At 59.2% G+C, this 23658-nt stretch overlaps 10 protein-coding genes across 10 annotated transcripts; 7 read left to right on the top strand and 3 right to left on the bottom strand.

Moving 5' to 3' along the window:
* Positions 1 to 28: 28 nt before the first annotated feature.
* On the top strand, positions 29 to 644 carry EHS24_002512 (uncharacterized protein; the record flags this gene model as incomplete). The annotated part of the gene is made up of 2 exons (XM_028618248.1): positions 29 to 286; positions 360 to 644. The coding sequence occupies 2 exons, from the start codon at positions 29 to 31 to the stop codon at positions 642 to 644; spliced, it is 543 nt and encodes a 180-aa protein (XP_028473204.1).
* Positions 645 to 962: 318 nt separating this feature from the next.
* Positions 963 to 2449, top strand: EHS24_002511 (uncharacterized protein; the record flags this gene model as incomplete). Its single annotated transcript, XM_028618247.1, has 3 exons — positions 963 to 1184; positions 1394 to 1496; positions 1806 to 2449. The coding sequence occupies 3 exons, from the start codon at positions 963 to 965 to the stop codon at positions 2447 to 2449; spliced, it is 969 nt and encodes a 322-aa protein (XP_028473203.1).
* Positions 2450 to 2580: 131 nt separating this feature from the next.
* EHS24_002510 (uncharacterized protein) lies at positions 2581 to 2787 on the bottom strand (the record flags this gene model as incomplete). The annotated part of the gene is made up of 2 exons (XM_028618246.1): positions 2581 to 2607; positions 2656 to 2787. 2 exons carry the CDS (start codon positions 2785 to 2787, stop codon positions 2581 to 2583), a joined length of 159 nt encoding a protein of 52 aa, XP_028473202.1.
* An 878-nt stretch (positions 2788 to 3665) lies between these two features.
* EHS24_002509 (uncharacterized protein) lies at positions 3666 to 4225 on the top strand (the record flags this gene model as incomplete). Its single annotated transcript, XM_028618245.1, has 2 exons — positions 3666 to 3708; positions 3759 to 4225. The coding sequence occupies 2 exons, from the start codon at positions 3666 to 3668 to the stop codon at positions 4223 to 4225; spliced, it is 510 nt and encodes a 169-aa protein (XP_028473201.1).
* An 81-nt stretch (positions 4226 to 4306) lies between these two features.
* On the bottom strand, positions 4307 to 6500 carry EHS24_002508 (uncharacterized protein; the record flags this gene model as incomplete). The annotated part of the gene is made up of 4 exons (XM_028618244.1): positions 4307 to 4785; positions 5229 to 5784; positions 5839 to 6004; positions 6058 to 6500. The coding sequence occupies 4 exons, from the start codon at positions 6498 to 6500 to the stop codon at positions 4307 to 4309; spliced, it is 1644 nt and encodes a 547-aa protein (XP_028473200.1).
* Positions 6501 to 8374: 1874 nt separating this feature from the next.
* On the top strand, positions 8375 to 10195 carry EHS24_002507 (uncharacterized protein; the record flags this gene model as incomplete). The annotated part of the gene is made up of 4 exons (XM_028618243.1): positions 8375 to 9003; positions 9044 to 9276; positions 9332 to 10057; positions 10116 to 10195. The coding sequence occupies 4 exons, from the start codon at positions 8375 to 8377 to the stop codon at positions 10193 to 10195; spliced, it is 1668 nt and encodes a 555-aa protein (XP_028473199.1).
* Positions 10196 to 10650: 455 nt separating this feature from the next.
* Positions 10651 to 12059, bottom strand: CDC31 (centrin; the record flags this gene model as incomplete). The annotated part of the gene is made up of 3 exons (XM_028618242.1): positions 10651 to 10738; positions 10874 to 11021; positions 11801 to 12059. The coding sequence occupies 3 exons, from the start codon at positions 12057 to 12059 to the stop codon at positions 10651 to 10653; spliced, it is 495 nt and encodes a 164-aa protein (XP_028473198.1).
* Positions 12060 to 12602: 543 nt separating this feature from the next.
* EHS24_002505 (uncharacterized protein) lies at positions 12603 to 15046 on the top strand (the record flags this gene model as incomplete). The annotated part of the gene is made up of 2 exons (XM_028618241.1): positions 12603 to 13052; positions 13112 to 15046. The coding sequence occupies 2 exons, from the start codon at positions 12603 to 12605 to the stop codon at positions 15044 to 15046; spliced, it is 2385 nt and encodes a 794-aa protein (XP_028473197.1).
* Positions 15047 to 16872: 1826 nt separating this feature from the next.
* On the top strand, positions 16873 to 19238 carry CAT2 (Carnitine O-acetyltransferase mitochondrial; the record flags this gene model as incomplete). The annotated part of the gene is made up of 3 exons (XM_028618240.1): positions 16873 to 17318; positions 17783 to 18318; positions 18370 to 19238. 3 exons carry the CDS (start codon positions 16873 to 16875, stop codon positions 19236 to 19238), a joined length of 1851 nt encoding a protein of 616 aa, XP_028473196.1.
* Positions 19239 to 19833: 595 nt separating this feature from the next.
* EHS24_002503 (uncharacterized protein) lies at positions 19834 to 20758 on the top strand (the record flags this gene model as incomplete). Its single annotated transcript, XM_028618239.1, has 4 exons — positions 19834 to 19935; positions 20015 to 20070; positions 20181 to 20520; positions 20609 to 20758. 4 exons carry the CDS (start codon positions 19834 to 19836, stop codon positions 20756 to 20758), a joined length of 648 nt encoding a protein of 215 aa, XP_028473195.1.
* Between the last annotated feature and the right edge of the window lie 2900 nt (positions 20759 to 23658).

Raw genomic sequence — 23658 nt, 5'->3', positions numbered from 1 at the left:
ACGACATTCTCTCTTCACCTCTATCACAATGTCGGCTCCCTCACAGGCAGACATCCTTGCCGCCCTCCAGTCCCAGGGTTCGCTGCGCGCCAAGAACCCGCCCAAGACTGTCCCGCACGCCCACCTTGCGTCCTCGGCTCCCGACTCGCTCACCAACACCGCCGCCGAGGGTTCTTCATCGTCGACTCGTACCAACTCGCGCAAGCTCTATTGCCCTCGTGAGGGCTGCTCGTGTGTCATTATCGGTCCTGGCGCCGCCGAATGGATCGAGGCCGATGCCAGCTTGGTAAGTGGTTGCTTGGAACCAGCGGTTGCCTCCTCAGTTCTCAACCTTCCTGGCTACCAAGCTGACACACCAGATCCCCGCCGAGGAAGGTTCGCCGTTCACCAACGACAAGATTACCCCTTCGCGTGGCTACTGGTTCGTCACTGGATCTCCCTTTGCCTTTGACAACATTGGCTTCTCGCGCGCCGTCGAGGTTGCCGAAGCTCTCCCCGCGTCTGCTCCAGGTGTGGAAGGTGCCACTGGACGCGTGAAATGGCTCATTTGCGCCGAATGCGATCTGGGACCTCTGGGATGGAGCTTTGAGGGTGGCAAGGAAGCTTGGCTTGCGGTTGACAGGCTGCGGTACGAGGACAAGTAGGGTGTGAGGGTGGGGGTGTAACGCTGCACAAGCCCGGATTCAATGTATTGCATGGCACGCTCACACCAGTTCACTGCCTGCCTTGTATCGGTTTCGACTGACTTCTGACCGTTTTGAGTCGAGGCATGTGGCATCAAACGCCGCTTCCCATCGGCCGCGACCCCTGGGGCATCACACACAGCATCCGCATCACCCTCCACGCCACCATCCCATCCACACGCCAACGTACCCACGTCTCGCCTCGCCACCCCCACAATTTCACCCCCACGATCCTCCTCAACCTCCTCTACAACACACACTACCTCTCAACCTGATGACATGACCTCGCCCACCCGTCTGTCGACCTATACCACCCTCTTGACACGCACGACGCCCACTCCGCGCTCCGAACGCTTCCAAGTCTTCCTCACCTCCCTCACCGAGACCCTCCGCGCCGCGTCCTTCGGCCATTACCTCACCATAGACTCGACAGCGGCCCCCACATCCCCAGTCCTGGCGCAGTCTCGCCAGGCAGCCGACGCACTCCTGTATGAAGTGCTGGTAGATCATTTCCCCGAAGTGGCGGCTCATCCCGATTTCATTTTAGGTGGAGGCAGCTTTACAGATGAGCTGGTTGGGATAGCGCGGTTCATACGGGCTGTCGTAGACGAGAACGCACGGGCGGTAAGTTGGCCGGCTGGGCCATTCGCGGCCTTAGTATGGCGAAGAAGAACAAAAAAAGTGGTCGAACTGAACTGATGGAAACCCAGCCGCCACCAGAATTCTGGGTCACCACCAGCACTGCCTCACACCTGCACAGCCGCCGCCACTCGGTGCACTCCGCGTCATCGTCCCAGGAGATCTCAGGCGCTGGTGAGGCTTCGGTTGCCGGCTCGGCTTCGGGCCAACCACATGCACATGTTCAGGTCCCAGGTTATGCTTCTCGCAATCCTACAAGCAGTGCTTCTGGGCAATCGGCTTCTTATCAAGATCCAGACGCGACCCTGAGACCACCGGCAGGCTCACGACGTCCCTCACTCCGCATTGTGACCAGCTACAGCGACACCTCACCCAACTCCAGCAGCGGAGTAGCCGCCGCAGGCGGAATCCTCCTGTCCCCGTCAACGGTTGTTGCAGCTCACACCGCGCGTCCGCCGCTCGCTGACCAACCTCACCGCTCAGGCGGTTCGGGTGGTGGCACCAGTGCCGGGGCCAAGTTGAGACCAGCACCATACGCCTTGTTCAAGAGACGCGGCTCGACCCACTCCTCAGACTCATCGTCGTCACCTCGCCCCACACGGCCGACGAGCACCCCGCCACTGGACACTGGTGCCCTCTCGATGACCGCGACCTCGGCACCCACGTCGCGTGGCGCGCGCAGTGAACGCGGCTCCCGTAGCGCCGTCGATTCGTCGGCGCGGCCGACCAAATGGCCGCTGCCACTCGATGCGCTGTATCTGGAACAGGCATGGCACGGGTCGCGCGCTCTGGGCCAGACCATTGCCCAGGGGCTACAGCTCACCCAACAACAACTTAGTGGCCAGCTGAGCCAGCTGGCACCCAGGCGTATCCCAACACCGGCGCCAACCCACCGAAGGCTGGAGGATGCCACACCAGCGATCATTCTCACCCCGGCCGACGCGTCACCGCCTAATTTGCCTCCTGTTCAGCCCCGTTCGCCGCGAATGGGTATTTTGGACATGACGAGTATGCGGGCGACGCCGGAACGGCCAGCACTTGCCTACGTGGTTTCCCCGCTACCAGCCGAGCAACGCCAGTCGCACAACTCGGGGTCCACGCTGTTGAAGGTGTTACGCGGTGGTTAGATAGATAGAGCAGTAGAAAACGTGACTCGACATGCGACGACATGCAACAGTGCTGGTGGAAATGGGACTATGACATGGACCGGCCTAACAAACATGGTATAACAGTACTCAACATGCAACAAACATAACCTCTAAAGCCATTGAACAAGCTCGACGTCCTAGGCGTCGATGGCAGCAGGTGTCTTGGGGGGATGGCCCTTGCCCACGGCAGGTCCATCGACCACAATGGGTATCTGGGCGGGGTAGAGCTTGCCCCTGCCAACGGCATGTCCCATCTCCTCCATGGCCACGAGAACGGCCTGGATGTTGGCCAGGTGCCCGAGACCAATCGCCTTCATCGACGTAAATGCTTAAAGTCTTTTGCGGAACGTGCTGAGACCTCGGTGCAAGCAGCACGTTGTCGATGGTGGTGATCGCCTTGCGTACCACCTCGAGTTCTTGGTCGATTTGGGCCGCTCGGGACGGGCTGCCACCCGCAATCGAGCGCCAGGAGCTGCGGAGTGCCGTTTCCCAGCTGCTGAACGTCGCACGCTCGCTCACCAGGTCACTCTCGACGCGGCTCAGCTCGGTCTTGAGGGTCCGAGTCGCCTGGCGACCTTGGAGCCACAATCTCAAAGGCCCGCCGCAATTAACGTGGTGAGGTGGCATGCTCCCATTTGTATACATCAATTGAATTCGAGTCCAATAGACACGGCATTGGTTCACGTTTGACTAGATACACTATTCCCCCGCTCGTGCTTTACATTGCCTCTGTTAGGCCCACAAGAATGGGAGAGGAGTTAAAAAGGCAGCAGGAAATAAACCTTCGATGCACCGTTCGAAAGTGAGCGCCAGAGTCGAGATATATGTACAGATATAATATGCACCACGACAACGTTCAAAGTCCATGAACACGCTTGAGAGGCGAATCTCATCCTTATCGCTATTGCTACATATGTACAGTACCCCAGCCTGTCCCCCTGTCGGTCCGTCGCCTGCGAGTCCCTCGGCATACCAAAAACTCGCTCAGATAGTGCGTTGCATCTGACAGGCGCATCAGCGAGACAAAGTCCATACGGATGCAACGAGCTAAAAGGTCATCCTGGGATGGTATCGAGAGTGGGTGCCAGAGTGCTCGGGATGTGCATGCACCATGAAATTGTCCAAAGCCATGCATACAGGCGAGACGCGAATCTCATATTAATACCGTTGCTACAATCAATATTTACATCTCGTCATGGTCGCCAGGAAGCTCAGGGTCGCCTGGATTGAGCTTAGCTGTAAGTTCGTCCACGGCCGCGACGAGGGATTGGAATTCGGTTCCCACAAGCCCGAGATCTACAGTCTCAGCCCTGTCGCTCGGAAGGTAAACGCGTAGATTTGGTCGCGGCACCTGATCAGTTGCCTTTCGACGCTTTTGAGGGCGATGTAGGCGGCGGCAGAGCCGGATATGGCGTCGGACACATTGCCAATCATGTTGAGCTCCTCGTTGATTTTGTTCAGCTTGGAAGCTTCGCCGAGGAACAAGAGTCGATGGTGGACAAGAGAGGTTTCCACTTGGGCAAGATTGTGTTTGATGATTTGGCGCATGTCGGTGCTCCGTTCGGCGACCAGGATGGCGTCCTGGACCGCATTCAAGACGCGGCACACGATTTTCCTGGCGCGTCCCATAAACCCGGTGGCGCGAGTTACAAGCCGCGCGCGCGACACCGTGTTGATGTCTGGCTTGAAGCTCTGCACTACACACACCAACTGAGGGGTCAGCTAAATCCAGATAACCTGGAGCTTACCTCCTAGCGCAGATCTGCACGACACGTCGCGGTGTCGTGGGCATGCGTCATCTCAGAGTCGAGCTGAATCTCGATCTTTGACAACCTCCTAAGCCTTTGGGCAATGATCTTCCAGATGTGGGGTAAGGACGTAGCCTCGATGTTGTCGGCGAACATTTCGAGACTGACTCTCGTTAGCAAATCTTGGGATAGAAGACGTCCAGTTCACGCACCGATAATCGTCCAGGCCGAGGCTGGCCCCCTCATCAACAAGCTCCAAGGTCTCAGCAATGGGCGTGAGAGATGCTGCCACCTTTGACATTCCGCGAATAATGGCGGCCGAGCCGATTTGGTCATCGAGAAGGATGGTAGCGGAGTGGGTTAATGCCGAGGTCGCCCTGGGCGAACGGATGGTGGGTTCAAAACCTCCTTTGAGGACAAGTATGGAGAGAATGGTAGCGATAAGACCGACGAAGAGACCCTTCAACACCGGGACCGTACCAAGGAATGGCATGGTGGGATGGGGGTTGCCGGCCAAGAATGGCACCAAGACGATGGAAAGGAGGCGAAGAGTGGCTTTGTGCCGAGCTTTGGTTGAATCTGTTTGTCAGCGCTCGAACCAGGAAGGCATTGCTTGAGACAATCGAGAGGCAATTGAGAGCCACGTACTGGTGAAAGAGTTGGTGAGGAGTTGATGAAGAAGGAAGACGATCCCTGTTTGTTGTTGTTGCACACGTCAGTTGCCACCCGAGACGCCCCTCATCGTTTGAATCCGCAAATTCCTATTTGCATATGGCATTTGAATAAATTTCTAATCGAGCCTGGATTCTCCTGCCAGCTATTGCCACCTTCCGCAATCAGAGAAACAACGAGCTCCCAGGCGTAAGAGAGTGGGATCGCGAGAGACAGAGAGTGCCGAAGAGCTTGGTTTATACATACATCACTGTTCAAGCTGCATACATGTCGTGAAAGCTACAAAAAAAGTCCTCCTCCTCCATTCGCCCATCACGGCGCCGCGATGCCCAACTCACGTCCACCTGGAAGCCGCTTTGCCCGGCCAACAGCAGCTCCAAGCTCATTGACCACGTTGTTGAGGATGCCAATCTCCTCGGCAGGCCCAAGCCCCGCGGCTTCACTAGCGCCGAGATGCAGACCCATGATGGAGCCCGAAAAGTGGCGGACTTGATCACGGAATACAATGAGCTCCATGCGGACACGGAGCAGGCCGTCTCGCGTGCGTCCGATTTCCGAGATGGTGTCCCGCGTGAGGGAGAGGTCGTTCGAGATGCGGGCGAGTTTGGATGGGTCACCGCCGACGAAAAAGTGGCGGGATGCGTCCAGTGCTCGTTGCCAAGTGGGGAACTTGGCCTTTTCGGTTTGGAGATCACTCTCGACTTCAGAGAGGTGCGTGTGGAGCTTCCAGCCCTGTTCACTGCCACGTTCTGCGACGGGGATGGCGCCCCCGACCCGTACGGACAGCCGATCGAGGTCGCTGTCGAGACGGGCAATCAACGAGTCGAGACGCGCACTAATCTTCTTGGATGAGTGGGGTTTGCCATCTTCACCAGGGGCGAGGAGCCGAACCAACTGCGAAAACTGAAGGGTCAGCCTGGCACAAGTAACGGCAAATAGGAGGCTCACGTCCCAGAAGAGCCACGAGAAGATGGACACGCTCATCGCATTGATTAAGGCGACCTCGTCTGTGATTTTAGATGCCAGGTCGGCGAGCTCAACCAGACCTTCGCTTAGGAAGAGCCTGTCGTCGAGGGTCGAGCCAAATTGGATGGCAATACCCAACTCGTGGACTCTGGTGGTGGTCAGCGGGCTCCAGAATGGAAACAGGAAACGGGTTTCACTCACCGAACGTGATTCAGACCCTGGGTCAAACGCCCGTCGCCAAGAGACTGGAGACTCTCAAATATATCCTGTGCGTTTCGCACCCCCTTGCTCAGTACGTGCGAGACGGCAGCGACGTCGAGTTCCCGTTCTGGGGCCATCACCCTCCAGAAAGGTTGAGCGGTCTCGTTGTTTCCTGATAGGAGCGAGTGCGGACAGAGGAAGTTGGCAACAAGACATGTCGGGGTGGCCACGATGCGGAGCGGAAGGAGGGCTGCTGCCGAGATGGCGGTCGAACTGCTGGCCGCGAGACCAAAGATAGAGTGCTTGACATAGTGGACAGCCGAGTAGACCAAGACCGCACTGAAAACAGCAAGCAGGAAGGCGTTGACTACGTGCCACAGCACGGGGCTGAGAATCGGTCGAATGGGTGCGAGAATGATGGCCATGAGGCGTACGGGAATCATGAGGTACGACAGTGTGCTGGACAAGGTTGGGCGCGCGCCAGCGGCATCTCGTACCCTGCGTTCTGTTCCCTTCCCATCTCGCTTACGATGCGGCTGCGGTTGTGCTGCGCGCGGCGAAGAGTAAGCTCGAGGGCGCGAGGTCTTGCCCACGACACGTTTGCGAGGTGTAGTTGGCCCGCCGGTCCGAGACGATGTGACGGCCTCAACGAAGCCACCGCTGCTCGCCGAGGAGGGGGGACGGTCAGGCAAGTCAACAGGAGAAGGCGGTTCTTGGGCGTCGAATCGCTCGTACACTGGTGACTGTGACCAATGGAACGCTCCCGGGATTGGTCTGTCCGGTGATTCTTGTTGTGGTGAATGGTGGGACTGAGCCCGTTGCCGGCCATGCGCCTGTGGGACTGGAGCAATTCTGGCAGCTGGAGGGGGAACTGGAGGTGCATGAGGGGACGCCAACGATGGGCGGGGGGGAACGAAGTAGCCGTACTTGGGGGGCACGGGTGGTGGTGGGGTGGAAGTGCGTGCGGGAGCTTGCGAGGACACTGCCGATGGCCAGGACCCAGTCGCCGATGCTGCTGAGGCTGCTATGCCTTGGCCAAAGGATGAGTGCATCGGAGGCGGCAGGCTGTACTGCGATGGCAGGCCGGACATGGTCGCCTGCACCGGGATGGACGTGTGGGAGCGTTGATGAGAATGTGATGTGTGTGGCTGGAGAGAGAGCTGTGATCGCCAGTCCCACCATTTGCCACCATGTGCGGGTGGAGGTTGACTGTGTCAGGCACCACGACGGTGGGCTGGAAGGCTTAACGCTTATGTAATCACTGCTAGGCGCACGCTCTGGGATAGGCGCGTACACTTGTGTGTATTGTCTCGGAGTGCCTAGGTGGCGCGGCGTGGAAGGACACTACCCCCCTTTCTTTTGGCCCTTGGGTTGTGATTACGGGCCCACGTCGGTGCCCAGCGCGCCAGCGCGTCAGCGCACTGCGCGCCGGCTGTAGCAGAAGAAGCCTAAACGAGGGAGAGCCCGAGTATACCGAGGACCAGAGTGCGAAAGAGGCGCCCGGGCGATGGATGCGGCCTCCGCTCGAACAAGGCCCAAGGTGTCGCGGTGTCGCGGGAAAGAAACGTGGGATCGTGGGAGACAGCGAGACCTCGAAGGAGAACGGGTGGCACTATCTCGATGTACCACCATTCGCCAGCCAGGTGTTCCTTCTTGACATCGCATCGTCCATCTCACCCGGCACCGGCCAACCTTCCTCAGACTTCTTGTAGGACGTGCCTCCGTCCCGTCCGATGCGGACAACCAGAGCCGACTAGCTGGGTAGAGAGCCTCACAACAGCCTCCACTTTTGCCCCGGCCCCATTATCAATATTCGGTTATCAGCTTCTCTGGTCTGCATCTCTCTCTGCTACCCACATCCGACCACACCCCATCGGCATTGCCACCCACACCGAGGGCGCTACACAGTTGTACGTGACACGCATTCTACAGCATTACGTAGTGGCCCACACAGTATCGTACCACTGGTGCTCTGCCGTGATCGGGCAGACTCAAAACGCGACCTTTGTTGACGCGAATAGCCAGCAGCCTCAAAGCCCTCTTCCCTCCCTTCCTGAAGCACCGCACTCCATCTCATCCTATCCCGCGCGCATTCGAGGCAGTCTGCCTTAGTCGACTACCTGCTACACATCGAGTGCACGCGTCGTGACTCTCGCCGCCACTGGTTATCCTTCGGCCCGGCTCCACTCAATCCCGATCAATCTCGTGCCTCCACCGGCGTGTCGCAACGCGTTCGTCCGACAACTGACAACAAGTCACCCTCCCTCTCGCCCACAACACCTCCCTTACTGGTCCCCAAGACTGGCACGCACGCGCCATGTCGACCAACACGCGCTTTATGCGCACAGCCGACCCCAAGACGCCCGAGTACGAGCTCAACGAAGACGGCAAAGGGGTCGACGTTCCTCTCCTCACCACGCAGCCTCCCGACTCACCCGCGACGCCGCTATACTCGCCCACACCACTGCGTGTTGGACGCGGGTTAAGCGCTGGCAATGTCCCCTTGTCGCGCTCAAGCTCGGCGGCGTCCGCGGGCAGTAACCGGGGTATCCTCCGACGCATCTTTATCGACCGTGTAGGCACCCCAAGCCAGCACTTGCTGCGACCGACCTTCCCGCCGCCAAACCTCAGCACATACTCGCCCGTCCCGCACGAGCCGATGACCATTACGGATCATGTCAAGTTGAATATCCGACAAGCAGTATCGTTCATCGTCAGCACAATCTTCCTCGGTGGTGTCGTAGTGTGGGCGTTGGCTATTGAGGCCATCTACATGCTCCCGTCGCTGCTCAAGTGGGACAAGGCCCCAAAGTATGCCTGGGACGACGACAAGTACTGGCGCAAGAAAGGGAACAAGATTTCCAAAGACCCAGCAGACTACGCGCGTCAGATTGGGATGGACATCGAGCACCAGACTGTTGAAACTGAGGACGGTTTCTACTTGAGGTAAGCTGTCACTTGCGTGAGCTCAAGCTGAACATTCCAGGATGCACCGCGTCGTCGACCCCCAGGCTCAGCCGCGTGCTGACGGCCGCGGCGGCTTCCCGATCCTCATCCTACACGGCCTGTTCCAGTCCTCGGGTTCGTTTGTGACCTCTGAGGACCGCTCGCTGGCATTCTGGCTGGCCAAGCGTGGATACCAGGTGTACCTTGGCAACACGCGCGGCGTGTATGACATGGGCCACAGATCCTACTCGCGCGGTGACCCGCGTTTCTGGGGTGAGTCCATCGCGCAGCAGTGCTATCAAGTGGTACTGACACAGCACCCTCACAGACTGGACGATCCGTGACCTTGCCATGTACGACCTTCCAGCCCTTGTGGACCATGTTTGCCAGGAGACGGGCTACGACAAGATTGCCTTCATGGGCCACTCGCAGGGTAATGGCCTTACTTTTATCTCGCTCTCGCTCGGCATGGTGCCCAACCTCGGCAAGAAGCTGAGCGTCTTCATCGCGCTCGCCCCGGCCGTGTATGCCGGTCCCCTCACGACTGGCTTCCCATTTACGACGCTGAAAAAGATCGAGTGGCCAACATGGAAGCGTCTGTTCGGCACGCTCGACTTTATCCCTCTGATGCGGTACGCGTACGACTATTGCCCGGCCCAAATCTTCGGATCGCTGGGATACATCATGTTTGCGTTCCTGTTTTCCTGGACAGACGCCAACTGGCTCAAGCGCCGCAAGACCAAAATGTTCCGCTTCACACCCACGCCCGTGTCGTCTGCGTCCATCTTCTGGTGGTGCGGCAAGGGCGGGTTTGCCGACCGCCAGTGCACGCTCGACGACAGCCTCGACAGGTGGTACGATGACCGGTTCCCACCTCTGTCAATCTACTATGGCGGCCGCGACTATCTGGTCCTCACCGAACCACTGCTAGAGCGCCTCAAGGAAAAGGAGACCGACGTCAACGTCATCAAAGTCACCAAGATTGACAAGTCGGAGCATTGCGATTTCTACTGGGCCGCCGAGGCAGTCGAGTGGGCGTTTGAGTCGTTTGTCGGTAAGTCGGGACAGCATAGGTGGCCGTGCTGGATCATTGCTCACTCCTTTCCTCCCAGATGACATCGAGTCAACCCGGCCCAGGTATCCAGAGGAGCTCCGTCGCGAGCCCGCAGATACGGCCGAGCAGCTCATCTAGGTTCGGCCATGCGCGCATTTATCGTTGTCCGTCCCCCCACCCCCCGGCTTGTTCTGCCCGCTGTCCACATCTTCCCGTCTTCTTGATAGAGACACTACACCAGTTGTCACTGCAACCCTGCGATTCCCACTGTCTCGTCCGCCGTATCTCTTTGTAGCAGGAGAACATGATACACCGCATGTAAGAAAAGAGGAGAACTAAAGGCTAGAAAACATTACACACATCGTGAGCACTCTCCAGGGACGCCGCCCCAACTAGGACTATAGGACACCTGCCACTCCCCCCTCCACGACTGCCTGAACTCTCATTTTCTCGGTTGGTGAGGACTCATTCGTGCGCGCGGGCACTCGGTTTTGTGGGGTGCCATGCAGCAGGTCGTAGGATGCAAGCGTGTCACCCTTCTCTCACATCGGGGTGGTTGGAGGGGGTTCGCTTGAACAGCCAGCAAAGACCGCCTACTCGCCGTCGAGCATGATGGCGATGAACTCCTCCTGGCTGATCTCGCCGTCACCGTCCATGTCGAACTCGTCAATCATGGCCTGCCTGGAACGTCTGTCAGTGACGCGTACAAGCAACAGGCGAGAGGGGTGGGAGGAACGTGGAGCTCGGCCGTTGGCCGTACGCATTACAGCAGCACCGCCAGGAGCCTCGCCAACCCTACTGCGCTTGAAAACTCACAGCTCCTCATCGCCCAGGTGCTCGCCGAGCTCCTTGGCCACGCGCCTGAGGTTCTTGAGGCTGATCTTGCCCGAGTGGTCGTCGTCAAAGAGGGCAAAGGCGCGTCGCAGCTCCTCCATTGGGTCTCGCGAGAGGATCTTCTCGGTCACTGGAACAAGTGTCAGTCATCGCGTACCATGGACAGGGGACAGGGGATGGTCATGGGCACAAGTATCGTAGGGGGCATAAGTCGGGTAAGGCTCCGACGACAATGCTGGCTGGAGTTGCAGACCGACCAACATGGCGTAGTTGTTGTTGCCAGAGCAATCCACCCGACGTGCCTTGTCGTGACTCTCAATGCTCTCCCTCAGCTCCTCTCTAATACTGTGGCCGGGAACTACCCCGCGCGTCCGCATTAAGAAGGCAGGCGGGTCACGTTATTGTGACAAGCAAGAGACAAAGGAAATTCCTGACCCAAGGGGGTCCTTCATTGTCCTCGATTGCCCCTGCCCGGAGGGGTAGAGAGCGGTCGCAGCGTGCAGGACAACCGTAACGACCGCGACCCAGTGACGCTGTACAGCGGGCATCGATTCAGGTAGATGGAACGGTGTCGTGTGGGCCAGGCATCACGAGTGTGCCAGGGGACAGTGCGCAGTGGCCTCCAACCGCTTGCCGTCTTTGGAAAGGTAGCTAAAGGACACTTGGCCCCAGCCCTGCCATTCCGCAACGCCAAAAGTCGGCCCGACGACACGTTTTGCTTGCCCAAAATTGAGTCTCCGTGGACGCCATGGATAGTCTCGAAAGGGGTGAGTGCACTATCCACGCGATCACGCACGCGATCACGCGGAATAGGTGTCTCCGCTGCCGCCGCGCCGCGCCGGCGCATGCGCGCAGCCCCACTCTCGGACGCCGCCGTCCTTCCCTTTCCGACGCAGCCTCTGCACTCACTAATCTTCTCGAAATCCGCCAGGCTCATGAGCCCATCCCCACGGTCGTGGTCACGGAGAAGCTTGAGCACCTCGGGTTTGCGGAGGACAAAGCCCAGCGCACGGAGGGCGACCTTGAGCTCGTGATAGTCGATGAATCCGTCCTTGTCCGTGTCAAAGAGCTCGAATGCCTCACGCACCTCGCCACGCTGCTCGTCGGTGAGCGCTGGGCGGGCGGGGGCAGCAGAGCGTCGGGCCGCGCGGCCGGGGAAGCCGGACATGGTGTGTCGCGTTGGGAGGTTGCAAGAGGAAAGGGAGGAGAAGCTGTGTGGTGGTCGGCCAGCAGTAGCGGTAGGTTGGGGCGGACGATGTTTGCGGGTGAAGTGGTGAGGGAGAGGGGTAGGAGTTGAGCGAGCGAGTGCACGGGCAATGTAAAGAAAGGGGTTGGGGGGAGGAGGCAGGGAAAGGACAAAGAATTGGGTGGCGATGGTGAGGAGGCAAGCGCCTATTGACACGGCGCGCGTGCTGCGGAGACGGACAGTCGACGCGTGTGATGGCATCAACAAACTGCCTGGCTGGGACGCGTGTGTTTATTATACAATCCCCCCACTTTATCCGCGGCCTCCACTTTGCTGGTCCACCCCCTTGCCCCAGCTTTCCCCACCGTCCCTGGCTGGCAGAGAGTGTGCCACCAGCGAACGCCACCATATCGAAAACACATACACCGTGTTGCCCAGCCCCCCTGGTGTCGTCCTCGTTTGTGATTTTCCTCTCTCGTACACCACCTCTCTCCACCACTGCCCCACCCAGCCGCCCCAGTCACCATGGGACGGCCCGCCGCCGACACTAGGTCTCTCGACGGCCTCGACGTGCCATCCTCTTCACGCTCATCACGTCGGCATTCGTCCCAACCACCTGTCCCTTCCTCGTCTCCCCCAAAGCCCACTCGGCACCGCTCCCAGCACACACGCCTCATAGTCCACCCACCTCCCACGGTTCCCTTCCAACCTCTCCCTCACGAGCTCTGTGAAAAGGAGCTCCCTCCCATCCCCAAGCCCAGTCTTTTCCTCTCTCGACCACGCTTATCACGATCGTCCAGCATGCGTTCGTCGCCACCAGCCCCGCAGCTCGCAACCAGCGACAAGGTTGTGGTCGAGCCACCTGCGACATTCTCGTCGCCAAACCCCGAACCAGACTTTGTTCCGGTGGGACGACAGTCGAGTGCGCGTCGCCTGTCGCTCCCCCTTGGCCGGTTTCGACGCATGGGTCGCGAGGTAAGCTCCGCAGCACATTGATGCATGGTGTGTCCGTGTTTGTTGACGCCGCTTCCCAGCGCGAGGGCGAGCAGAAGCTTGACCATGGCAGCGGTGATGGCCATGACGAGGTCGAAGCACGCGCCATCCCCACAAAATCGGGTGTCGATCACGAGCACCACCACCCCGTGGCCCGCAGCAAGCACACCAAGATCGCTTCCACCACTGAAACCGCCACGCCAGCCAGGTCCGCCGCCTCTTCCAGACCACATGGCGCGCGTGCTGCCCAAATTGGAATTCGCCAGCCGCGGTCACGTACCTCACCCGCCCCCGCCGCCATTGTCGCCGACGAGAGTCTGCCAACTGCCGCACCATCGGCATGGCCCTGGACGCGCTCGCGCTCGTCGTCAGTCCACCTCTCCATCCCGACGACGTGTTCCAACGCTGGTTTGCGTCCTGCTCCCCGTCCAAAGAAGTTGTCGTTTGCAGAGCCAGAACAGCCCTTGGTCACGGCAGCGGTACCCAGGAAGCCCAAAATCTTTACCATCGCACCTGCCGAGTCGCCCGAGAACCATCAGCCGTTTTCCGACTTCCCCACAACAACCAGCGGAGGCTCGAGCGCCACCACCGCCGTTTCCTCCACCAGCGTTCCACACCGTCCTCCATCGTCAACCCACCGCCGCCCCGAGTCGCCCGTGCCTAGCTTGAAGTCGCTCAAGTCGATCCTCAAGAATAGAGGCGAGGTGGCGCCGCCCTCGGGCACACCCACTTCTGATGGGGCGCGCACCCCCCGTGAAGTCGCTTCTGCTCCGAGCAGCAATGGCCATGGTGGCGGCTTGACTGCCAGTGGGACGACTGCCATGCGCGAAGCATCAACCAGCGTCCACGCGAGGCAAGGTCGCGATCCCAGTCCGCAACCGCGTCGCGGAGCCAAGCGCGCGGCCACAGCGCCCGTCGAAACCAGCACCAACGGCAGCTCGACCGGTCTGCGCCGCTTCATGTCCAACCCGAGGCGCTCCAGCTCGACTAGCCTTGTCGCCTCGACTAGCAGCGACCGCATAAGCAACCTGTCGGAACGAACCGTAGGAGGCAGTGGTGGTGGGAGTGGAGCACCATCCGATGCCCGCTCGATCATCTCTGTCGATCGCCGCAGTGTCTTCTCCCTTGATCGGCGGTCCGTCTTCTCGACACGCTCAGGAAACTCGATCATGAACATTGAGCGCCCACACCCGATCCGCAAGGCATCGTCCATTGTATCCGCTGCGAAGCGTGCTGCGTCGTCCTCGTTCCGTCGCCCGTCGACCGACTCGGCTGCGCCCAACCCATACCTCGATGAGGATGACCTGCAAGAGTCCGACGGCTCGTTCGTCCCCAACCAAGCCGAGGTGGAGCGATTCTGGGCCAAGGTCCGCGAACGCGATGAATACTATGACATCGAGTCGACGGCGTCCAATGTCTCGCCCTTGTCGAGCGAGTGCTCGCTCCACCGCAACCACCGCCTCAAGCCCGAGACTTGGCTCCCTGCCGAACCAGACTATTCGACCGAGGAGGACCGCCTTCGGCAAACCCTCGAGAACATGTTTGACGCACGGATGGTCGCACCCCCGTCCTTTCTTCTCAGCAGCAAAAGCGACGGCCTGGACCATGGCATCCCAAGGCAGCCGCGCAAGGCGTTGCGTATCGTCCGTCAATCGCCTGGGTCCACTCCGTCGCCGGAAATCACCCCGCGCGCAATCCACAGCCACTTGCCCGACGTGGCCGACGCCGACGTCCAACAGGAGGCAGCAGAGATGGACAGCAGCTTCTCAGACGAGGAGGGCAGCACGTACTTTGATGCTCTGGAGGACCCAGACTATGAGACCAGCACCAACTCACCTCAATCGTCCACCGTCCTCCTTACGCCGACGACGTCGAACGAGTCGCAGCAGCGCCAATTTCACATCCCTGCTCAGCCTCGCGCGCACAAGTCGAATGCAGGGTCGTGGGGCCAGGACACGCCCCTGCTCTTTTTTTGAATAATGCCTTTGTGAACCTGCGAACATGTGAGTAGGCAGCAGGCACGTCGTGAGATAGGTGAGCTGACGTGAGTACAGACCCCACATACCACAACACACACGTATAATACCACGAGACACGACACCACCATGCCAACGACTACGCATCGCCCAGCGGCGTCCCCATCCCCTGCATCCCGCCGCTGAGCTCATGGCTCCTCCATTACCAGCATCCACGCACCCGTTCTTCATTTCTCCCACACCATTTTCAAAAGGTCGTCGACCTCCTCCTGTTGCACCAGCCAGTCGGTCCCAGGACCGGACCCCGTTCTGTCGTGTTTTAGCAACAACGAAAAAGCAATTGTATCGAACCACTTACTCCAAGAAAAGGAGCCCCACCCAAGAGCAACCCCAAACACACCTCCAACCTCACCTCAAATAAAGAAGGAACTTAATAACGTTGTTCGTAGACACCGCTGCTATGCAAGTCGTGTTTGCCTCAAGGTGGTGCGAGTTGGAGAAGAGGAGGAGGATGAGGAGGGAGGAGGAGGAGGATAGGTGGGAACTGTGAAATAGTGAGAAATGAGAACTGAGAAGGAAGTCATCGAGGCGCAAGACAGAGCGACGGGGCAGTGGTCGAAGGCCGAAGTGCCCATGGACATGGGCACAGCTACTGAGAGACCGAAGCTTTGGCTTCCCGATGTCGACGCACAAGGCCTCGACCGCTGGCGAACTGGTGGTGCCCGTACTACTAACGCTGGAAAAGGACGGAGAGAATGGAGTAGTCGGTGAGGTCGACGGTAACATGCCGAGGTCAACCCAGACAATTGGGACCTGCCAAGCCTCAGAGTCTGATTCATTACGTTTTGCTGGCCAAACGCAAGCTTTCTTACTCGCCAAATGAGTTTGCTCCCAACTTGCTCTCTTGAGCCACAACAACGTCGTCCACTTCTCTCCGGCGGCACCCCGCGGTCAGGAGTTGCTCCACTTTTACCATTCCACTGGGGTCGAGGCATGCAGGCCTGCATGAGCGCGGGGCTACACGGGGCGGCCCCCAACAACAAAGGCCACACATCGCCAAGGAGACAAATCGCTCCTCATTGTCGACAGTTAACGCCGTGTATCGGCCGAATAGGTCAGTTACATATGCCCGGCTACGAGGCAGCCGGTATATCTCGACGGCCTTGCCCCGCTCTAGACCCCTAGACTTCACCGCCGTCGTCGTCACTGTCCGATGCTTACCAGCCAGCAGGACTATATACCGCACGCATTGTGCACCGCCGAGCGCGGCAGAATGGGCCACTGCTGGGTGACTGGGTGACGCCTGGTGACTGTCTGGCCGCCGCTCCTGGTGGGGACTTGGTGGCTCCAGTCTCCGGGCCGACACGGCGTGGCGTGCACCGTGGTATATAGCACACACGGCTCATGATGAATGCAACGAACGTGATCCCACCACTTTGCAGTCGTCGTTGTCGTCGTCCACTTTCCATCTAGCCAGCTCATCTCGGCAGTGCCTGTATCGACGTCTCCCTCTGGTGAGTTGATGGTCCCCACAAACGCTCTCGCAAAAGCCCACCTCCACCTCGCTCGCTCGGCAAATCGGCGCCCGCTAAACATCCCCGGATTTTCCTATAGATTCGCTCGCCCGCTTAACCTGCGCTGTCCCTCCCCCATCTACACATTCCATGCTCAGAACCTCGAGGACCACAAAGCTCGCGGTGTCTCGCGTTGTACGTACCCCAACAGTCCCCTCCTCCCCCAACATCTCTTTGTGCATTGCACTCTTCCTCGCCATCACTTCATCTTCTTCACACAAAACTAGAGGCTTACACTGCACCTCTCAGAACATGACCGTGACTCTTGCCCCCGCTCGCCGCGGCAACTCGTCGGCTGCCGCCCCCAAATCCGACAAGCCGCTGTACGCGTCCCAGAAGACCATCCCCCACCTCCCCGTCCCCCGCCTCTCGTCGACTCTGCACAAGTACCTCGAGACCATCCTCCCCCTCGAGACTCGCGAAGAGTACGCCAACTCGGCACGTATCGTGCGCGAGTTTGGAGAGTCGGACTTTGGCCATGTCCTCCAGGGCCGTCTCGAGGCTCGCGCTGCCGAGAAGGACTCGTGGATCTCCGAGTGGTGGAACGAGGCCGCCTACATGGGTTACCGTGGCCGCCTGATCCCCAACGTCTCGTACTTCTACGTCCACAAGCAGGGTATCGGAAAGGGCGCGTCTCAGACGGAGCGCGCGGCCCAGCTTGTCCGCGCTACCGTCGAGTTCAAGAAGCTCGTTGACACGTGAGTCCTGGCTTCCTCCTCCTCCTTCTTCTTCTTCTTCCCCCTCCTGCCATGTCCCAGTGTCGGGCTGGAGCCGTTTCTTGCGTGCGGAAATCTATGGGACGCGGCCGCGGACCGCGGGTGTCCCGGTAGAAACGCATCCCAGTCGTTTCGGCTCCAGTGGGGCGGACGGCGCCGCCAGTACCGGTCGGAGGTTGCCGACCGGTGATATCCTTTGCAGAGATTTCCTGCGAGGCTCTCTGTCGACCCTTCATGGGTCGTCATTCTTCACTGCTCGGCGGTGCATGGGGCCGTCCACTTCCTGGATGTCGCTTGCAGCGGCGTGGAGGACCGTTGACGTGTTCGGCCCCCGCCGGAGCACTCGTTACCGGCGGGGTACCCCAGCGGCCCCGCACCACACAGCCACGGACCCACCAACCCCCTAGAGTCCAATGCAGTATGGCCATACTGACATTTTTTTACAGCGAGAAGCTTGAGCCTGAGAAGGGCAAGGCCGGACCCCTTTGCATGGCCTCGTACAAGTACCTGTTCAACGCCGTCCGTGTGCCCACCTCCCCCTCGGACGTTCCCCTCGCCTACTCGCCTGCTCTCAACCACATCGTCGTCCTCCGCAACGACCGTTACTTCAAGGTCGAGGTTGGCGGCCGTTCCGCCGCCGAGATCCAGGCCGCCCTCGAGGAGGTCAAGATCGAGGCCGACAAGGCTCCCGGATCTGGCCTTGGTGTGCTTACCGGTGACGACCGTGACGTCTGGACCGAGGCTCGTCGTCACCTCCTCTCGATCTCCAAGGAGAACACCACTTCGATCCAGGACATTGACTCGGCCATCCTTCTTGTCTGCCTTGACGATGGACCTGCCCCCAAGAACGACACTGAGCGCGCTTGGTCGTACTGGGCCGGTGGCCTTACCCCTGGCCCTCAGGGCAAGGGCCGCAACCGCTGGTTCGACAAGCACGAGTTCATCGTTGACGAGACTGGAGAGGCTGGCTTCAACGGAGAGCGTGAGTAATAAACCGCAACCAGAACAAGGACGCTGGCTGACTCTTCTCTAGACTCCATGCTCGATGGTACCCCCACCCTCCGTCTGAACGAGTTTGTCCTGGCCTCGCTTGACAAGGGAATGATTCCCCTCGGCGAGCTCCCCGAGTCTGAGCGTGCCAAGGGCAAGCTCGTGCCCACCGAGATCAAGTTTGACCTCGACCCCCAGCTCGTCGAGACCATTGCCACCTCGAAGGCTGGCTTTGCCGAGGAGCTCGGCAAGCAGGACCTCGAGATGATTCAGTACACCGGCTACGGCAAGTCGACCGTTAAGAAGTTCAAGGTCTCGCCCGACGCCTGGTCGCAGATGGTCAAGCAGCTCGCCTTCTACCGCCTCAAGGGCCACCCTGGTGTCACTTACGAGTCTTGCATGACCCGCAAGTTCCTCCTGGGCCGTACCGAGGTCATCCGCACCGTCTCGTCCGAGTCGCGCGCCTTCGTCGAGGCCATGGAGGACCCCAAGATCTCCGACGCCGAGCGCGAGAAGCGTCTCCGTGCCGCCGCCACCCGCCACAGCCAGTACTCGGCTTGGGCCGCCGACGCCCAGGGTGTCGACCGTCACCTCTTCGGTCTCAAGAAGCTTGTCCGTGACAACGAGGAGATGCCCGCCCTCTTCAACGACCCCATCTTCGCCAAGTCGAGCCACTGGGAGATGTCCACCTCCAACCTGACGTCCAAGTACCTCGACGGCTGGGGCTACGGCGAGGTTGTTCCCGACGGCTACGGTCTGTCATACGCCATCCACGACGACAAGCTCTGCTGGGGTATCACCACCCTGAATGGCGACGCCAAGAAGATGGCCGACGAGCTCGCACGCGCTGCCGGCGACATGAAGTCCATGATGGAGCGCGCAGCCAAGTCGGCCGACAAGGCCAAGCTCTAAGAGGAAGAGCAGCGAGTGTAACGTAGCGCGGCGCACTTAGGCGCTGCACCATGGACCACTGGGACACTGTGCCCAACCACTTTCATTCTGGGCCATGTCTCCTGGGGCGCAAACCCAACATCTGCATAGAGACGTGTAGACGTAAACACAAAATCAATATCTTAGGCAACTTTTTTTTGCACAGGGATGAATTGCAGTTGACACACAAAATAGCAACTCGGCGTTCACTTGTGCACGTGTAGACGTTGACCAACTTTTTACGTCGACCAACTTTTTACGTCTTGCATCTCAGACAACATGCTGATACCCGAGCCTACAACGCCTCGATGGCGACACAGCTGTCGGAAATGGCGAGGTCGGCTGTTCTGTTGGCGGACGCTGGCGAGATAAGCATCAGCCGTCGATGATGTCATCTCCGTCCGCCAAACCGGACATGGGCGATGACCCACGCGCTGCACGACCGCGCGCGCTGGCGGCGCTTGTCAATAGCTGACTCGCTCGATGACAGGCCTTGCTCTTCTTGTTCCATCCCATCGTCACTCTCTGACTTACTGCTCGACTTTCGTTGCAGCTCGGACGACTAGCGCCGAACACGATGCCTCACGTTATCGAGTGGGATGGCGATGAGCCGTTCATCCGCGTCAACGACGAGTTCCGACTCACGCCGTACCGTGATCCAGAGGACACGGAGGGAATGGTGAGTGTATCGGCAGGGTGGACTTGTAGCCCTCTTCACAGGGGTTCAACCGTCTGGGATCTGTGGTTAACGGGTCCAGTGTGAGATTAGCAACTTTCCTGACGTGGGCAAGTGGTCGTACATGAGACCATACCCGTGAGTGCACCAAGTCATCTTGCAGTGTGCTGCGTTCATGTCCAGTGTATCATGGCCACATGCTTTTGACTGGCACGCTGAGCATGGACACACCGCTGACTGTAGCCCAGGTACACTGTCCCGGACGCCCGCATCTGGTTCGACCTCACCGTCCCTTCCCAAAAGGCCGCCGTCGCCCTCCTCAAGGCCAACAAGGAAGAGGCGGCGGACGTAGGCGAGGTCAGCCCCGCATCCACTCCGACCCCGCCGCTCTCCGTTATTCCATTCATTGTCCTGCGTGACAAGACGGGCAAATACCTCGGCGACGCATCGCTCACATTCGAAGATGACGTTTGGGTGATCGCCTACGCTCTCAACCCGAGTCTCTGGGGAAAGGGCGTCGGCACACAAATGGTCAAGACGCTCATCGAGTGGGGCGAGGAGAGTAACGGTGTAAAGGAAGTGCACGCAGTGAGTACTGGTTGTTGTTATGTTTCTATCTCGTGTTTCTGTCGGGATGCCGATGGTCTGGGGGTCGCCGTGCGCTCGATCTGGAAAGGCCGTTGTCTCCATGGACCACCTCGGTACCCTGTGGGGGGATAACGGCCCGGTGGTTGGGAACCTTCTCTACCATGCGGACAGGACGTCCGGGATTGGGGACGTGTTGCACATCAACAAACACGGTGTCCAGTCACATGCGCTTGACTGAGTAGGTCATGGGGGCGTGAACCACGAGTGTAGTGGCGGACATAAGCTCTTGAGTTTAAGGACGCCGCACTCGAATTCTGGAACTGGAATTCTTCAATAGGCGGCCACGGCGAGCCACACCGAGCTGTTCTCCCGCCACAGAGAAGTGGCAAGAAGAATGGCTCGGCTCATTAGGCCACCTGCTGTGCTTGTTGCCGGGACAGCTGGCACAACTCTTGCTCCACGTGGCGGAACCATCCTCAGTCACGAGGACTCTTCGCGTCCGCATCCCGCATCTCCCGCTCTGGCTCGACTCTGATGCGCACTACATGCGACCCACTGCGTGATATTGTGTGTGTCACCGCCATGCGACTTCCACTCCACATGCCCACACCCATGTCTTTCTCTCTGATTCCGCACTGAAGACGTAGTCATCGTTTACCCTGCGTACCGGCAACTCGGAGCTGACCCTGACACAGATCATCGAGACAGCCAACATTGGGTCCACAAAGCTGGCACAGAAACTTGGTTTCCAGCAAGTCGGCACTGAAACAAGGACCTGGCCTGACCAGAAGGGTGGTGGTGAAAGGGAGGTTGCCATGTGGAGGAGGGGGTCATTAAGCTGAGGACGCAGTAGATGTCGCGAGACGCGTGTAAAAGATAGGAGAACCGTCCATCCGGTCGATGGCCTGAAGACACTGCTTTTGGGGTCTCATGCACGGTGTGGTCCATGTTTACAACTCACGTCCACTCACAATGAACACTCAAACCCTATCACTGCCCACGACCAACAATACCCGACACGTTCCAGCCGGTGACGCGCCACCGCCACGAACACCCCTGCGCACCAGCACGTCCACGTCTACCCCGGTCGGCCCGGACAGGGAGAAGGACGGACCTGTTCACCTCTCCATGAATGCAGACCAGGTGGGTATCAGCCACCTGTGCCTCCTCGGAGCTCGAGTCGGGAGCTCGGGAGGTCCGGAGGTCGGGAGCTCGACCGCTTGCAAGACCTGAACAGGGCGGAGCCGTGTGTCGCGCGTGTGTGTCGAGTATCTCGAGCGGTGTTCGCCGTTACAAGCGTCAGTGCGCGCTCCGTAAGGTGCTGTACGCGCACGAACACATTGCGGCTGCTCGCCACCTCCCTCGCACCTCGTGTGTCTGACACGTTGCCCAATAATGTCCTTGCTCTCAAATGTGGCCAAGCAATTGCAGGTTTGTACCTGCCCGGCTACGCATCTGCAGTTACCCATTCCGCCGTTCGAGGTACCAAATTGCAGTAGGGTTGTGAAGCCGACAAACCTATCCGTGAAGCCCACAGTGCACAGATCTAGTTCTGAGGACCGTACTCTTGGACTGGGTGCCGGCGGGCCGACAACTGCGGAAAAGGTTAGGAATGTGTAACTGAACTTTTGTTTGTATACACTTAGGAACTACTATATTGTGTCACGTCAAACCGTGCCAACGCCGAGAAAGGAAAAGCACAAGGTTGATTCAATGAACAAGGAGAGTAGAGGTATACAGCTATTCTGGTTAGTAAATGGGCTGTTTGCGCAACCTGAAGAGGTATGGAGTGAAAGAAACCGGCCGGAGATCGTCCTTTGGTACGCTTGCCGCTTTTGCCTGTCGTTGTATCGTATTTATCGGACCGTTCCAGAAATCAGGCTGTGGAAGCTGGATTCATAATCGTCTTTCCATCGTTTCATTCTTCCCATTCTTCTGGTGTTCCTAGCAGAGGGCCTATCCCATTTTCCATTCAATCCAGAGGAGATACAAACCCGTATATGCATCACCTGTTACGGTATGCAGAGGTGTCCCCGATGAATGCTGACGCGCTGTACAGGGTCAACAACCCCGTCTCGCCCTCGCACCGTTCTGTGGCGTCTTGAAACGAGTGGCTCATCTCAATGTGCAAGGTCTAGACACCACACACAACACACTGGCCCACTGGACCATTGAGTTTGACGCCCAGCGGGCCGCCGAGGCGTCCAGCGTACCAGCGTCTCCCTCAGCTCTCCGGTGGGGACGCGTCAGAGCCATGATTCGAACGTTTCTTTTCCCTATGTTCCATGCCCAGTCCTGCCGTTTCGGCACGTACCCCGTGGCGCACTCCTGGCGCACAGAGGGTTCGGCTGGCGTTCATGCTGAAACCTCCTCTCACAAGCTGACAATGCTTATTGGCGTTGCTCTTGCGGTGTGCGCTGAGAGCCATGGGTGCAGGCGGCCAGGTTCAGAATGATGGTTATAGATGGCTGGGCCGTGGGGTGGTGGCGCCAGGATCCACATAAACCTACGTTCCACCCCACGCGCAGTCTCCAAACCACCGTGCAAGCTCTGCAATGCGTCACTGATGGATGGAAAGGAGCAGAGATCTGGCCCTCTTTAGACCCTCGACTCTTTGCGTCGGTCCGCTGAGGTGTCAGGTGGCATGTTGGAAACACGCAGCCCTCACGTCGGGCAAGCCAGTTTCGGACGCGCCACACTGTGCGGACAGGTCACCGCAAAAAGAGGCGTCAGCACCCGGATGTGCCGGGCGCGTGCAAGACACGGCCCGCAAGGACTGGGTGTATGCGAGGGACGTGCCCGGTATGGGGGAGGACGCGTCCTGCATGAGCACCGTCTGGCGTACAACTCGGCGCTCATGCTGATCCCCCGAAATCGACAGCAGGACAGGTATGACGCGCCGCCGAGCGTCGGGAGCACCTGGCCTGCCTGCCCAACGCTCCGTCATCTGCCGATTGCAGGTCCAAAGAGGGCCACAAACGGCCTCGGTCCGTCACGGGGTGGAACTGGGTAACCTGGGGGCAGGTGCGTTGCGTCGGTCCGTTAACCACGAGCCGAGGCCATCACTTGTCGGCCTGTCCGCTGAGTGTGACCGACGGGCCCCGTTCAGTATCAACGCACCTTGCGCACGCGCCTGAC

The sequence above is a fragment of the Apiotrichum porosum genome, assembly GCF_003942205.1.
Source record: "Apiotrichum porosum strain DSM 27194 chromosome Unknown scaffold_13, whole genome shotgun sequence".
Lineage (NCBI taxonomy): Eukaryota > Fungi > Basidiomycota > Tremellomycetes > Trichosporonales > Trichosporonaceae > Apiotrichum > Apiotrichum porosum.
The sequence above is the reverse complement of the archived record's forward strand: the minus strand, read 5'-3'. Positions and strand labels throughout refer to the sequence as shown.